This window comes from Mytilus californianus, unplaced genomic scaffold (genome assembly GCF_021869535.1).
Source record: "Mytilus californianus isolate M0D057914Y unplaced genomic scaffold, xbMytCali1.0.p SCAF_20, whole genome shotgun sequence".
In the NCBI taxonomy this organism is placed as follows: domain Eukaryota; kingdom Metazoa; phylum Mollusca; class Bivalvia; order Mytilida; family Mytilidae; genus Mytilus; species Mytilus californianus.
In genome coordinates, this window is record NW_026262669.1 from 2688704 (window position 1) to 2706527 (window position 17824).

The 17824-nt window shown below is 32.7% G+C and overlaps 2 protein-coding genes and 1 long non-coding RNA gene across 3 annotated transcripts in view; all 3 read left to right on the top strand.

The window, feature by feature from the left end:
* The window catches only part of LOC127731806 (uncharacterized), a 43408-nt gene extending 40878 nt beyond the window's left edge, over positions 1–2530 (top strand). The window contains exons 3-4 of the mRNA XM_052240647.1: positions 1503–1685; positions 2430–2530. Coding sequence (XP_052096607.1) covers positions 1503–1685; positions 2430–2530 — 284 coding nt within the window. The remainder of the gene's footprint in view (positions 1–1502; positions 1686–2429) is intronic.
* Positions 2528–3714, top strand: LOC127731699 (uncharacterized). The gene is made up of 2 exons (XR_007995693.1): positions 2528–2811; positions 3630–3714. It is a non-coding gene; the product is annotated as an uncharacterized LOC127731699 (long non-coding RNA).
* An 11629-nt stretch (positions 3715–15343) lies between these two features.
* Positions 15344–17124, top strand: LOC127731646 (uncharacterized). The gene is made up of 3 exons (XM_052240400.1): positions 15344–15588; positions 16232–16613; positions 17089–17124. Coding segments are annotated over exons 1-3 (615 nt in total). The 5' UTR covers positions 15344–15356; the 3' UTR covers positions 17090–17124.
* The last annotated feature ends 700 nt before the right edge of the window (positions 17125–17824 follow it).

The following is a 17824-nucleotide window of genomic DNA, read 5'->3' on the forward strand; positions in this document are numbered from 1 at the left end:
TGTGCGAAATTTGAATCTATCCATGTTCTTCATAAATATCGGCTGCTTGCATGTATTATTTTTAAAAAATTTCGCCCAAATATCCGTTATCCATTATCAAAACATTTTAATTCGAAGTCAACTTAAGTATTTCATTATTCTGCATAAGTAAAATAATTTGTTTTTTTTAATATATCAGGATTTAAAAAGTCGGAAGAACAACAAGTTTGTTTTATGTGACGTAACTTTTTATTTTTTTCAGCCATTTTTTTGTATTGCCACTCATTCAATGATTTTAAAATTAATTTCAGCATCGTCTTTTAGAATAGTTTATAGGTATAGTTTTGGTATGAAATAACTATTACTTTATTAGAACTTTAGACAGAATAGCTAAACATGATTGAAGTTGGATAATATAACATGGAAAGCAATTGGACTATGAACACGATGAACTAGTTGTTTTATTCCTCCACTTAAATACTTTATACACAGTCTTAGAAACGCAAGACCTTGTGCACTGCCAAACTATAAGTTAACAGTATTAACAGGATGTAGGATCATGAGTTCGCATAACTGTACATATTTATCAATACATAGTTCGTTCTGTTTAGTTTACAGACACAAACTGATATTAGTACCGATAAAACAATATTTACAAATTTTACTTATATATAACATTTGATAACCATTTAGAATAAGTTTACTTATAGAATCAATAATTTTGCATCAATCGTTTCTAATTTTACGGGCTTTATCAACATCTTTGTAAAAAAAGGTGATATATGTTTATATATAAACTCATGTATTGGCATTAAAATACGGATAATGAACTATTGCAATTACTGCTTTAACATGTATCTTGCTTCTTTTATTCAACGTTTAAACATATAAGTAGTTATTTGTATATGTAGTTACATCTTAAAGTGAGAACTACCGTATCAACCCGATATACACACAGTACCCCGATACATTACTCAAGCCAACCATTCACCTTTCATTATATGTTTGAAACTTTGAAACTTTGATCCTTTTCTGTTTTTTTTGTTGTTTTTTAATTTGATCCTTTTGAAGCAGTGGCTGACATTATTATGAAAAGTATTGGCTGATACAGAACGATTGCCATTGGTATTACACATGTTCCTTTTCAAAATCACGTATTTACCTCAAAATTTATAATTATGCGTCATAAAACACCATAAAACACATAATGGTTTCGTATTAAATTTTCCCTTTGTCAATTTTTTGCTTAAATCATCACTTCTATAACCACATAACAAAAAATTGTTTACACTTATTCATCATTTATCAAGTCAATATTTGTGCATATGGTCATTTTTTTGTATATTATGATTATATAAATAGACGTGAACAAAGGCTTATCATCACTACTAGTCGGATCAATCTGAAGTACGTAACCATGGGAGTTTTTACTGTACTATTGGTAGCCATTGTTGGAACTGTCTACGGATACGGAAAAATTGACGGAGGATATGGAGGTGGTTTAGGTTACGGTGTTGCTGTAGGATATGGCGGTGGTGGAGGTTATAGGGGTGGTTCATGGTACAGTGGAGCTGGAGGTATTGGCGGAGGTGCTGTTATTGGTGGAGGTGCAGGTATTGGCGGAGGTGCAGTTATTGGTGGAGGTGCAGGTATTGGCGGTGGTTTAGTTTATACCGGAGGTGCAAGCTACGGTTTGTTAGGAGGAGGTATGTACATATGATATTCCGACTTTTCCAAGACTTGGAATGAATTTTTACTATAGTTATCATAGTGATTCATCGTCAACAACAATGGCATGGGAGTCCTATCGTTTGGATATATTTTAAGCTGTAGCCTTATAACAGTTTTATTACTTCGATGATTCTTTTCGCAAAATGTTTTTAATAAATTTACTGTTTTTAAACAGAACCAAAAATAATAACTCTTTATTAACTACCCTTACAAATATATCTAGTGTGCAAAATTTGAATCTATCCATGTTCTTCATAAATATTTAGTTATTTGTCTATATTAAAATGGATGATAGCATTTGCATGAGATCATATTTTTTTGGTTATAAAACCGTTTATAAAATGATATATGTTCATTGCTTCGATATTATGAAAGATAAAGCGTGAGCTAATTTAATCACCTAATCTTCAATTTTTGCTGAACTCAATAACCATAGCGTTTTGCATTTTAGAACATGTCAGTTTGCATGATTTTGTGAAAAAAAATATTGATATGTTTTGAAAGTATCTGATTGGATATTTAATCAAGCCAAACAAAGAATATAAAATATAAAAAATCTAAACTTCGTAATTGTGAATCGGTAATACCGATAATTTTTTATATACTGACAATTGTAATATTTCTGTACACAATAATGATACCTTAATGAACTACAGTTGAACTTATACTGCTTGTTAATTCATTGGATGGATATTTAATTTATATATGCTTTACTCAAGCTGGTAACACTTGGTGCACATGCCGCCCCGGTTTGTGTCGTAAATGGGAGAGAACTTTGGACAAAAAATGCAGACTAACACCTCTGTTCCCAGGACAATAGAACACGTGTTGTCAGGGATTCCCATGGTGGGTTACTAGCCGTAATTATGGTGGATACGGCGGTGGGTATGGTGGCAGAATCGGTGTTGCATACGGCGGTGGATACGGTGGTGGATATGGTGGTGGGTATAGTGGTGGAATAGTCGGTGGATTAGTCGGCGGATACGGATTAGGAGTAAGTAGTGGGTACGGTGGACGATACGGCGGTGTATACGGTGGACGATACGGCGGTGGATATGGTGGTGGATACGGCGGAGGAAAAAAAGGCTATTAAACTTGACAGTATGTATTTTTGTGTTAAGGTGATCTGGTTTTTGTTCAAACAAGCAGTAACCTATCAATACACATACTATATTAATATAGTGTTATTCAAGTTTCGAAATACTTGATTCTGTAACTTAACTTGATCAGATCATAATTGCTTGTATTTTGCGTATAGAGGCATCATTAACGCATTGCTTGCTTTCCATAATGATTAAAGGGACAAAGTCCGCATGATTCAAACACTTGACAAACACAAAGTTATTTTTAAAGATAAGAATGACAAGTTATAATGACGAGGTGCTTTTTGTGGCTAAACGACCATTGATTTTTTTAGTATATATTAAGGCGGAACAGTTGCTAGGTTTTACAAACAATCTCCTATTTGTGATACTCTTGTCATAAATCAGGAGAATCGTATCACCCGACCACTGACATAAAACATATTATCGTTTACTTTGTATCGTTCATATATAGCGTGATTTCCCAACAATAGCGGTTACATTTCCTTTGGACAAAATCAAGGCTAATGTAATTTTTTTTAACCCGTTACACGTTATTTGTTGCGGTCAACCGCATAGCCTGTCGTAAACACGGTAGTCGGTATCTTACGACTTATTGGCACAATCAAAAGTGATTCAACACTCGATAAAGACAAATGACACAAATCATCATCATTCAAACAAAAGTTTGAATTTAAGACATTTTTTACAACACACATTTGATTATCAGTCTAACTGTGAACCAATGGATATATTGACGAAGTGTTAACATGCTTACGTCGAAATACATATTTTACTGTGTTTTGTTATCAATAAAACTTGCATTATTATTTGTAGGATACCAGAATTTGACGCAGTAGAATGAAAACATCCATAGAATGACATATGTGTTTTTAAATAAATTTGGTTGTACAAATTTAAAGTGTGTTTGCCTCATGTATGTATTAGTTTAAATATGAAGGGAAATATGATTGCAAGTAGAACAACAGTCCACCAGAGAGTACATGCTGATTATGTTTACAACAAAGGAAACCTGAACGGCCTTCAATAATGAGAACAATTATATACTATGAAGTAAGCTGTAAAAGGTCCCGATAAATATAAACACAATCTTTAATGCACTCGGAGGGCCTATTCTCTGTGAAAACATTTATCGAAAAATCTAATTTAGAAGACACAAACTAACCAGAGTCACTGAATAAAAAGATAATGACTTGGAACACAGCACATGGTGCCATGTTCAGCATCATGTAACACATTATTTACCAAGTACGGTGGTGTTAAATCACAACATCAGAAGGTTAAGCTGTACCTATCAAATCGGCACTAAGCAAATACAAAAAATAGATCCAAGAGTACACACTGTTTCTGAACACTAGTTTATCCGTTGCAATGTTGTGCTAATCGTATCAGGGTTGCATTTTATTAAGTCATTTATATTTTTTATGATATATAATTCAAACAGTTTAATGTTAACGATCAGAAAGTAGACAACTGCTACTTTTGCCCATTCTCGAAGATCCAAAACATTGTGTTTCTACAGTACGACAGAAGGCAAACTCTTTGATTAGCTGTAGCTAACATGAGGGCTACGTGAATCTTCAGTGGTTCCGACTAATTCTGCATTGTTTTATCAGGATTTGCTAACAAGCAAGGCAGTATTTCTTATAAATTGAAATGTGCGCTATAACACCTATCTGTCGTTTATGAAATTGTCCTCTAAATGTCGTTTTCAGCCTTAAAATATAACATAAGCTGAAGCGTTTTGACAGATTGCTATGAATTTCTAGAAAAAAAACACTAGATTAATCATTTTGTCAAAACAGAATTGCAGGAAATGCACCTGTGTTGAAAACAAACCAATCAAAAAAAATAACTCTTGCAAGTTATGATTGGTATGAATCATTTAGAAGTAGTACACATTTTAGTTTAGGAACTAAATTTACCGTGATATATTTTGAAGTTAAAAGTCGTGCAAAATAGCCACATTTTGCATGGAATATTCATAAAGCCAAATTTAGTGCAAATAAAAAGGAATCTATCAGATAAAATGTTGACACAAAATATGAGAAGATAGGTTTTATAACATTTTTAAAGAAAATATAAATAAAAAAAATGAAATTTCCATTAACATTCCTCTATAACAGGTAATGTTATTTTAATGTAGAAATAGATAATAAAGTCTACACGCAAGATATTCATATTTATTTGAGAAAAGCATACCTTGGAATACATCAGAAATTCCTGAACTAAAATGGGATAGATATACAAATATGGTGATGTGGCATGATTGCCAATGAGACGACTTTCCACCAAAGTTCAAATGAAGTGGATGTGAGCAATTATAGGCAACCATAGACACCATTTTACACACCTTAAAAACATTTCTAGCAGACATTATTTCTGATGTTCAAATTAGGAATAAAGTACAAAAGTTGTTAATTCAACACTACTCAATTGTAAAAAAAAAAAAAAAAAAAAAAAAAAAGAAGACCTCAATTTGGCTGGAGTTGAAAGATTTTGGCTTAAACAAAACAAACACAAAGGAGCAACACAGATTATACTGAGCGCTAATGGAGAAACTTGTGCGGATTTCGAATCAATAGTAAATAATTGCATCTCAGAATACCTGTTCATCATGACATTGAATATAAAAAAAAAACACATTCCCTATACACAAACTACGATCGACATTATCTTGATTAAATTACAAGAAATATTGTGTCAGTATTTTAAGGAGTTAATCAGGTTATGGGGTATTAACTTTTTTTGGAAGTCACAATATCATTTGACCAGACACAGCAGTTAAGCATCAATTTACTAGCTAAGTTGTTGCTTATCTGAGTTTTTAATGATAGTGTAGCAGCATCGACGGTTTACCGTCTAGTGAGAGATATTTCATTATTTATTTGGCAACAGTAAACGAAAGAAACAGGTTTAATGATCCAATCTCCCTAAATAAAAAGAGGGATAAGACTCAGGTTCACATTTTCAAACAAGGGTTTTCTATTTTTAGATTAAAAGTTTTTATTCTATTTCATGTCTCTCGCGCTGATTATGATGTCACGAGCCTTGTTAATATTAGCGAAAACTTACTAATTATTATCAAACTGTTAACTTTATATATATATACCTGATATTCTTTCCTAACAAATGGACGCACTTAGAAATAAAGATTTTCCTGTTTGGCATGTGAAAGTCCGGCTGCAGGAATAACTCCAGGACGAGCTAACGGATCGAACTGCTCAGAAGGACGGCGAAGAATTGCATTTTTCTTTTACAATAACTATGCCTGGTTTATCATGTAGTAAGATGAAATTATGATACTTTCTAACACTTGGAACAGGCTAAAACAAAGCAGCTAAGAACGCTTTCCGTTTTCTCCATTGCCAGGTAGTTTCATTGTTTTCTTCTTCAAACTGCACGACCTCGTTTGTTGATGACGACTTTCGAAATACATCCGCTAAATGATTAACTGTATCACAGTTAGATCGTTGGAATAATTTTGTTTGCCTGCATCAACCAAACATTTGGTATGACCAGAGAACTGCATCATTAGAGGTATCGTTTTGTGTTGTTCAGTTAAAACGCGCCATGCGAGATAGCCAGCATATAACGATTTGTTTTTCTCCAGAAACAATTATAAGAACAAAGATAACAAAACCATCAACTATTGAATATCAAAATTTAATCGCTTATTCAATGCAAGATTTAGTTAACAATCACATGCATAAAGTTGTTGACAGTTTTTAATGTTAAGCATTTATAATTAATACTGTTTTTCTTTGTATATTATCAGCATAAATAGGCAGCTATTTCGTTATGATTATTTTTCAAATTGCAAACAAAATATTAATTCTCAAGTAACAATATATTTCTTTCTCTATTAGTTTTGGTTTTTTGCGAATTGTCATCTTCTTTTCCAGTATGTGCATGATATATTTTTTGCTAAAAGTAAAGCAAGAAATAGATATTTCTTTCTATTTCTATTCTTAAAAATGTTGAATAAAGGTAAAGGACTACTATGGCTTGTACAATTGAATTTCTCCTAAATTCTTATTTCCTCTTAAAGAGTTAATTTTGAGATCTATTTTTTTTTTTTTTTTTTTTGGTTCTGATTATTTTGTTACTGTAAATATTTTGTTTTTCTTACGTTTGATTTATTTGTTTTGTTTGTTCTGTTTTATGTTAGATGGCCAGATTGTTTTGTTATGAATAAGGCTGTTATTCTCTTAGTTAAATTGATTCATATTTTTTTGGCCTCGTTTAAACCATAACTTTCAATAGCTTCAAATTGCTTACGTTTTCCTTCCATGCATATACCAAAAACTTTCACCTTTCTTCCGGATAGAAAATAAAATTGTCCGACTTGATCAGTGCGATGTGGCAAACTTATACTTTGGGCAAAGTTATTGGTATAATGAACATTCTTTAAAATCTGTCCTAGATGATATTTACTAGTTCCTCTCGCGATTTTGATACCCATCTTTTATATAATATCTCCTGGCAGCATCAATGTGTGATATATAATTTTGTGAGCTTTGATTTGTTTTCTTCTGTTTGTGCCAGAGAAACGGTATGCGGACAACAAGATGACCAGAAATTTTTAAATGTTGTTAATTGGACGGATCTAGTTACCGTTGCCTGACATGCCGATACATAGGTGTCAAAAACGGACTGTTTTGATTCACAAGCAGGTAGCAAAATTTGAGGTTTAGAGTCATGTCTGTTGGGATGGACTGCTTGTGGTAAACTTTGTAGACGGGCACTTTTTGAACAACGTTTGAAAACTCTTCAAATGAAAATGCATTGTTTGGGCGCCTATTACAATTTCCGTGTTTTCTTGGCGTAATACCATTAGAGTTCATATGTTTCAACAAAGATTTTAAATGGGTCTCTTCAATATCATGTGTAAGTAGAAATACATCTCGGCAAACCAAGTAAGTAAAATAAATTGTTTGTTTTAATATATCAGGATTGAAAAGGTCGGAGGAACAACAAGTTTATTTATGTGACGTAACTATTTATTTTTTTTTAGCCATTTTTTTTTATTGCAACACATTCAATGATTATAAAATTAATTCATCGTTTAGAAAATTAAAATGCAACCTTATATCATGTATATTATGTGTTGATCTGTTTTTATATGGCGTTTAAAAGTACCGTTGAAAGTTCATTATCTGATTGTTAACTTGACCTTATTAATGATAATAAAGAGTTACAAGACGTTTATTCAATGACTTCTGATCATTTAAAACACTAACAACAATTAAAAAAGAGGGACCGCGGTGGCCAAAGGGTCTCAGTAGTCCAACCACTGTATCACTAGCCTGTCAACACTTTAGTTGTCAGTTCAATTCCCGTACATGGCAGGTGCGACCGACTCCAATCGTAATTGACAAGGATTGTCATTTTTCCTGACCAAGATTTAAGGTTCTCTACAGGCCCTCCAGTTTCCTCAACCACGAAATAGCACAATAGTGCACGTGGTGAAAGTGGTGGTAAACAACAATCAATCAATTCAAATAAAATCAATTCAAAAAGTGTCTGTTTACTGGTCGTGTTGTAACCGTTTGCTCTAGGGCGGCCTATTTATTAAAACAAAGTTAATCAATTAATCAAAGAGCATTGAAATATCAAACAAATACCCGACATCTCATGTTATTCATAATCAATAAAAATAACAACAAAGTCATTCAACTGCTATTAATGACTATTAAATATTATACATATGTTCGACAACATTGCAACGGTGTTTAACCAACTAAAACATTTTCGTGTATTAATCCCGAATTATTCAGCTAGAAATTTTCAAATCGGCTTAAGCCTCTGTTATCTATAGAACATGTGTACTGATAATTTTTCTTTCTTTCTTTGTTGATTTGATTATTTAGGGCCTAGCACAAAGACCATTCATCTTTTGTGTGGGAAGTGAGTGTGCATTACTTAAATTGCTTCTTGAAGAATAAAAGAATGTTTCCGAAAGAATTTGTCGGAAAAAGTAAAAGAAAACATTTATTAAAACAAACTAGTTCTTGAAGGTTATTGACAAAATTAGTTTGTTTAGTTTTTTGTTTATGTTCGTGTATCCCGAGATAACTCCAGTCCCTTTCTAATTAATATAAGAGTGACCGGTGCCGTTAAGCGATTTTGATTAACTTCAGAAGGTGAAAAATTATGAACTGATATTTGTTTGAGCCTCAACTATATGCTAAATGATTTTTAAAATAGTTTTAAATGCACTGCTAACATTGTGGTGTTTTAAAATACCCGCAGAATGTTTCGTTTAAATAATTTTATTTATTGTATTAATTGCAAAAGTAAATCATCCATTTACGGTTTTTGCGGATACTACATACCTCAATTACCATTAATGTGAAGCACAATGGTTCTTTTTTTTTAAAACATGACCAAGAAGACGAGCAAATTCAGACAGGCTTTCTTCTTTGACATATTGGATTTCTGTCAAGTAAACGCTCTGGTGTGATTACCCACGTAAGATTTCCCGCCATAGCATGCATTATTTTCCGCCAATTATTAGATTATTTTCTTTGGTTCATAAAACAATTTTTCCTACCAATTGAAGAAGAGTAAAATAGCTTCGGAAAATGAGTTTTACTAGTTTTTAGTATATCATTAAGTTTAAAAAAAATTATTATTGATTATATATAGGCCAAATGTACTACATTTAATGTATTGCATCATTACATAACGTGGTACTATCAGACTGGATGATGTGTGGAATATCTTTTATATATATTTTTATTCAAATCATTCGACATAAAACATAACGCATATACATTGGATGTCATAAGTTGAATTTTGTTTAAAGAATTTTTATGTTTAATTCTATGTTTAAATTTTGAATCGGACATACGTTATTTTACAAAGCAAAAGGGGCAGATCCGTTATACCAAAGCCTCATTATTCCGACACCCAAATAATCAGACGCCCCATAAGTCCGACACCCCATTGATCCGATGCCCATATCGTGCGACACGGAATAATTGATGAATATTTTATATCTTTTTAAATTAAAGGATGATGATGTGTTCATTTAATATAATAATTGATTGGTTGATGTTTGCTTAACGTCCAGTGGCAAATATTGCATGCATGTTCAGGACGAGAAACATTTAAAAATAAATGCAATAGGTAGGTCCTGTAATATAGACCATCCGGGATGAAAGAAGGGTAAAGGAAATTTGGCACCTCAAAGAGTTGTTGCAATGGTTCTAAACGTGCAGGGATCGTGGAACTCTCTCTACACGATGCATCGGATTTAACGACCACACTATGACTGTAGTTTAAAATTATACATCGCACACAGCCAAACGGATGCATAGTTTATAGGCCAAGGATAACTGCCAGTCGAAAGAAGGCCAAAGTGACCATGGGCAATGCAGTTTATCAAGGTAGGTTGGTAGACATGTGTTAGTGAAGATAGTGGGATATATTTACCTAAAACAAATCATAGAATGATAGAGACGCTGACCTCATGTCTTGAGTGACTAAAACACGAGTATCAATCTAACTGTAATTAACATTTTGTCAAAATAAATATACTTTGTGAAGTTTTATCGAATTACTAACATGAAGATAAGCAACTGTGTATCTCTCCCAAAGCAGAGAATTAAGAAAGTTAAGGCTTCAATTAGACTTTACTGCTTACACGATTGTATGTGTGATGCCTGGTTCAATGCACAGAAGTAGTTGTCTTTATGCACCAATGTGTGTACTTAACTGAATAAAGATTTATTTATAGTTACTTTCTTGAACTTTTGAGACATTGGGAAAACTGGTAAACCACTGAAATAGAGAACTCTGTAAAGTTTGGCGCGTTCCCTGTAAGGAATCTATTTTGACTTTGCGAGTTCATCAACAACAAAAAACGTGCTGGTAAATAGTAATAATAAAAACAGGTATATTTCTGTGTTAATGTCAAGAGAAATGTTGTGGGTTGCTAGGGTTATTTTCACGTCTCAGGTTTGCATGTGCTGTTCAAAAGACAACCGATAAGTTGTGTTTTCAAAGCGGCAACAAAGAACGCTAATGAAAATAACACTGCACGGAAAAAAAAGGTTTGTTGTCTTATAAATATGCAGTTACAAATATTATCGCTTATGTAAATAGTACATGCACATAGCTATTTGTACATTGTTAATATTTATTTGTTTGTCTAATGTCCAGTGGCAAATGTTGCATGACTATACAATACAAGTTCATTCTGACAGCACATTTCATCCGTTTTTATCGAAGTCTCAACCTCAAAAGAGTCTTTTTCTTTCTTATAGAAACAATTATTAGCGATTGAACAATTTTATTATGGATGTTACAAACAAAACTATGAAACTCATGATCTTCGAGTATATTACCAATTAACAATTCGACAGCTCTCAAATTTTGAAAGTTTTCGACCTTAAGTTCGTGTACATTGTAGATGAATGGAAATAATAACGCTAGGAAAATTAATAGTCCCTCTTTATGGTAAAATGACACTTTTTTCAGTTTGGACAGTTTCCAAGACGAAATCACATGAATAATATTCTTTACGACGAGAGACTGCACTGCTGATGACTGATCTTTACATTTCCTTTTTATTTGAAAATTTTCCCCATAGAACATACCTTGCATTAGTCAACCAAAACTTGCAAGGTTCTCGATTGCTTTATATGGTTATGGTCATGGTATTTCTTTAATAACAGATGGGGAGTATTGTATTATCTGTTTCTGCGATATACTTTAGAACGATTGAAATTTAGATCGATTTATAAAAAGCTAGTATGAACGTGGTCTTAGAAAGAATAGGTCAAATACCACGTCAACAACGATTCTATGAAGTAGATTTTCTATTACGGCAGTAATTAAAAACCCTTTGTCGGACTATTTAAGCGTCGTGCTAATGGGGTGTCGGACTAATTGGATGTCGGACCAAGGGGGTGTCGGACTAATGGGTAGTCGGAATATCGGGGCGACCCCAAGCAAAGTACTATAAGAATAAAATGCTATTCAACACGACCGGTATCGTTATGTTAGAGATATCTGCATTGCAACGTAATATTTATCGGTTTGTCTTACGTTACCTTTAAGCGTCGATCCCCGATAACGACGTCGATTAGGATAAGGATTGTTTTTGCTTGACGGGCGTCATATACATATTTCAGCAGCAGTTTGTATCACATATTTGTATTTCAATCTATGAGCAGAAATGTTATTGTAAGAGATCACTGATATTTACGGATCTCGAAATTGATTTATACAGCATTAGAATATGTTTCCTCTACCATTGGACATGTGGTTTCAGAGAAGTAGCGCACACGAGAATTTGGTTCATGTTTCCCGAGATGAAAAGTAATAACAATAAAAACATATTGTTCAGAGAGCAACTCTGAACAAGTAAAGGTCTTTCCATCCCAAATGCACATATTTTGAATTTATTCAAAGCCGGCTTAAATGAAATTTCTGGTATCAGAAAAAAGCTTAATTAAAGCTGATTCCAAAAAGATATGGTTTCTAATCCCGTTTGCATCAAATAAGGGAGATAACTTGCTAATCATGGTTTGAAAAATGTCAATGTTGTTATTATATGATAGGTATCATGACACTGATTCCAAAAACAGATAGTTCTTGGTACTTTTAAATGCAAAAATGGCTGCCTCCGGTTTACTTAAGGTCACTTCAGGTTGATATTTTTAAGGTCGTGTGTATGCCTACCAAATTAAAAAAAAACTCTATGTTTTTATAATGTATTAAAATGAAGTTATAGCAAATGTCAAAATCAAGAACTTCAAATTTACTTTTGACGTTCACCTCAATTTCAAAGTCATCAAGCAATGACCTCATATAAAACGACTTTTAGTCTCTACTATGTATTGTTAATAAGTTATATTACCATTTAGCTTATTTTTAACATTCAGGGGGGAAAACTCCTAGTAAAAACTACTGAACCGCTTCGAAGAAAAAAATTCCTGTTACAACATATTGCAACTAATAATTTAGTGAAAATCTGTGTCGATATATATAAAAAAAAAATTAGGAGTAGCATGCACAAGCAAAAGCCAAAAAAATAGTACATGACCTTTACTTCATTTTCGTTTTGGTGGACCCAGGTCCACCGAAGGAAAACAAAAAAATAATCAGAACAAAAGCATAAGGTATGTCCAAGGAAAAATGGAAAGACCAATAATTATCAGAACAAAATCAAACGATCTTTCCACGAAAAAGTGGAAAGACCTAAAATCAATTATCAGAGCAAAATCAAAAGATCTTTCAACAGACAAATGGAAAGACCTAATGACAGAAATGAACATAGTTCGAAGTACCTGTCTTAGATAAAAGGACTAAAAAACAATAGTGCTGTTAGGTACGAAAAAAATGTTTTTAATTAACATTTAATTCGAAATGTGTGTTGAGAGACTGATCAGAACATAATGAAGATAACAGGAATTTCAAATCATTTTTCGAGATATATATTTTAAGGTTGAACATTTGAAACAATCATTAGTATACATAATTATATGTTTAGCTGATTAAGAAATAATTGCATAGCGTAATAAACAGACAATGCACTATGTGTTCATTTATTACGTACTAAATGACAGTTTCTACGATCAGTATAACACTATATACTATATATGTCACCAATAGTTTATTTTCTCCCTTGTTACACCAATAGTTTAACATTCCATAGTTTGCAATGACTAGGTGTTTGTCTTTACGTCTTATGAATTGCATAGTGTCTTGTTTTCTGGTACCTTTTGTAACGTATAAGTTACAATGAAGGCGTTTGCCCTTCATGAAGGAATCGTAACCACAGCACAAATCATGCAAATGGTTAAATGCAATATTGTATAATTGTATTTCTATCATAACTATATGAAAGTGAAACGGTAAGAAAATGTCTATGGTATAAAAGAGGACAAAACAAGGAATAAAATGCAAGGAAAATCGGACAAAGATTGAAATTAAGCTTAATGATTAAAAGCATACATCCTACCAAAAACCTTTAAGTTAATTATCTCATTAAATATTCCATGAAACTCACCGAATCTATTCAATAATCTTCTATCCCGTTAGGGTTGGTATCACGTCCATAAGCATCTTCTGACAACCTGGCTAGCACGGCATTTTAAGGCAGTACTGGGTATTGTAAAGCTAACAGTACTATGAATTATAAGTTCTGATAGAAACCAAGTTGTCGGTGTCCTCAATATTGTTTAAATCATAAAAAAAACTTATGAATATACGTTGAGAATGATATATGACGAACAATGTTTAATTGCTATGGTAAACACTTGCTGACCGCAGACATTAAATGATGAATCTTTTTTTTACAGAACATGCTTTAATCACGAAGGTCTGTGATGATCACGAACACTAGCCTGATGTAATCCAAAACAGAACTAGATACAACCCGAATAACTTCTGTTCAATAATTTCCTGTCATTGTGTGTAAGTTTAGGTATTTTCATGAGTATTTGGTTTCATTTACTCTAGAATAACTATGAAATGTTAAGGTTTTCTTTTTTAAAATTTAAAGGACAATGTATCAACTCATAAGAAATTCGGCTCAGCCAAAACCATTAGAGTATATACGATTCCTATGAATCAGGAACTACATTGCTGACACAATATTTGTTCTCAGTTTTTTTTCTAGTAAAAATAATGGGTTTCAAAATATATGTATATATTAAGCAAACGTCCATTATAAACTGTCAAAATTGTTGGTCTGTTTCTTGTTATATCAATTGCATCAGTCGTTATTGGTTAAGCCTGGTTGAAATAATGCAGGCATTAACAAAGTGAGCATGCAGATCAATACCAAATGATGACCGATCAGTTGTCATTGATTACTTTCGGATTGCGACTTTTTGTTCATAGAATTGTACTGCTCACATTGTAATTGAGTTGGAAGAATATCATGCATTCTTATAACATAAGTAACGAGGAACTTTTTCAAAAATTTAGTGAATTGGTATATAGACAGATCCGGCATTATTGAATTAATTGCCTAGTAACTCATGCATTTAGTTGTGTAAAGAAATGCTCATTGTGTGTATGATATTACTGTTTTAGCCACGACAATGTGTTTTTTTTTATTGCGCTTCAATCTCGTCATTATACTCTTCAATAATCACAATAAAAATCTGAAATAACACGATACGTGTGTATCACTGCGATATTTCAAACTGATAAACTTATGAAATTACAAAAAAAATGCTTCTTTTTTTAAAAATGTATATATTCTGATGCAATAGTAAAAATGAAACGATTACACTTATGTACTCTACAAATGGCTTACATCAACAAGCTGTTTTTTTGGTATTTTTGGACTCATCTCCAAAACTCGTGATCGTTATCGGACTTTGTCCAAAAAAGAAACGGTTAATCAACATATGTCTGAGAGGAACGCCTTTAAACCACAATTTAAAACCTCATTTTTCATAATATATCAAAGTACTAGTTTTTGTAGACAATGACCTAATTGTTTAACGCAACGAATAGTATAAAAGTACACATATATCCGATTATTACTTCACATCTTCTACAGATCAAGTATACACCATGTCAATGTTGACTATACTTCTAGTTTCACTTGTCGGGTCAGTTGCGGCATATGGCAAAGTAGGTCCATTGTTAGGAGGACTTGGTAGTAGTTCTAGTGGAGCACTCATTGGAGGCGGTGGAATTATTGGTGGAGGTGGTATTATTGGTGGAGGTAGTGGAATTGTCAGTGGTAGTGGACTTCTGATAAACACTGGTGGAATAGGTGGAGTGATCGGAGGATTAAATAGAGGTATAATAGAATTGACCATTTATAGTATCAATTACGACAAAGCCGCAACACGTACACATGTATAGACAAAATGCTACCAATTGGATAAACCGATATGTTTCATCTTTTCATTTATCTGTGTTCATAGATTGTATGTATCTTTTGTACTATACTATAAATAATTGATAATGAATGTGTGCATTTTACGAGGTGAACGTTCGAACTGAAGATAAATCCACAAAAAAAAAAAAAAAAAAAATAAAAATATAAAAAAAAAAAAAAACGCTATGGACTCTCGGCATTCATCAATAGCTTATTTAATTTAACATTTAATTTAACAGTTACGGTAATATCCTGGTTGACTGTTAGTCCTCGACAATATAATTAGTTCAAAGTTATATTTCCTACTTGATAACATAGGAAATTATTAAAATTCTACCGTTCATACTCAATCAGGCAAAATTGACCATAGATAAATGTGGCTATCTGTTAAAGTCCTTTTTTTTGTCATAGAGCTATAAACATTAACAAAGAAAATCGCAAGTTGAATTCCAAAAATTGCTTCTGACAAACACAGTTTGTCAAGTTTGTATGTCATCAATGAATTATGCGATGTAATCTATATACATGACAACAAAAAATCTTGAAATGATTGTATTTACAGGACTGCGACCATGGTGCACATGTAGTTTGAAATGTGCTCCAGGACAGATCAAACTCAACAAGAACTGTAACTTGGCACCTCTCCTTCCTGGTAGTTTGAATACTTGTTGTTCCATATTGCCATGGTGGGTTACCAACCGAAATTACGGTGCTTTACTTGGAGGAGCTGGTCTTATTGGTGGTGGAGGTATTCTCGGTGGTGGTATTATCGGTAGTGGTATTCTTGGTGGTGTTAATGGTATTGTTGGAGGTGGTAGTGGACTTCTTGGTCCCATTGGTGGTATTGGAGGTTCAATTGGTGGTGTTGTCACAGGACCAGTCAGTGTCGTTGGAGGAGCCAGCAATATTGTCAGTGGATCAATTGGCAAAGGCGGTTATTATTAGTAAGTTTGCATTTTTTGTTGATATGTTGTTTGACAATTGTTTTTTTTGAATACCGTATACTACCGAAGTATGTACATTGTCAGCTTACAATTCTACTAGAGATGCTCTGAACGAAGTATTTTTCTAGTCATCTATAATTGAACAGTCAATGTTTCACTCAAATGTATTATTTGTTTGGCCTTAGCTTATATATTCATTGTTAGGTCATATCCGTTGCATAATTAGAAACTAATATGTAGTATATCGTCCTAATGTTGACTCACAAAACACTATCAGTTTGAAGATACAGGTTCTACTAATATTGCTTAATGACTACATTTGAAGTTTCCAGTAGTCGCATGGCCTTAAAATGCTTTAGTTGTTGTTCATAACAAGATGATATACAATTTGTGTCACAAATATAAGTGGACCTTAATTTAGTTTGAGATTAATCAGTTTTTGTAACATTTTAATTGATGTATTTTCTCATTGTAGGCAACACAACGAAGGCATGTTGTGAAATGCTTGAAAATTGTAAATTTGCTAAATAAATTTAATTGCAAATCAATTTATATGTTTGTTTGTTTTTTTACAACATTTTTTGCTCATTTGACGTCTACATTCGGAAAATGTTGTACCTCATGGAAAAACAGCGAAAATTGACGAATATACAAACAACATTCTATAATATTGAAAAAAAAAACTGTACTTTGAGTAACCCTAACCCAACCACAAAACATGGGGTGATATGTTGTGCTGTAAAATGAAAAGCACATCGTGTTTTGCTGGAATTGTTTTCTGCCGCTTAGGTGTGAACACAACATACAACAAGCCGAGGAAAACATAATACCTAACTACGTCGTTATAAGTCATGTTAGTGTGCATATTAAAACATGGTCCATAACTTATTAGATATACTAATTGGTAATCAAAATCAAAACCGGTAAGGAAATAATAGATACACAAATCATATACAAAGTTTTGGAGAAGAAAAGAAAAACAAAACTTTTGTTTTTTTTTCGTCCGCGCACTCTTTTGAATTTTTACAAACTACTATGTCCATTATCACTATTATCTCGTTATGTCCTTCTGTCATCTGGTTTCTTATGGTACTTTAATGATCAAAATAAGAATAAAACAAATTGATTCGAGGTATAACATTAAAAAACTGATTGATTGATTAATTTATGAGTATCCGAAAAGGGCCAATACATAAAACGAATAAATGTTT

What these genes read in the sequence shown, in the direction of transcription:
- LOC127731646 (XM_052240400.1), top strand. Translation starts at nt 15,357, where the DNA reads ATGTCAATGTTGACTATACTTCTAGTTTCACTTGTCGGGTCAGTTGCG. An exon ending in GATCGGAGGATTAAATAGAG is followed by an intron (nt 15,589 to 16,231) that starts GTATAATAGAAT and finishes TTGTATTTACAG; the next exon opens with GACTGCGACCATGGTGCACA.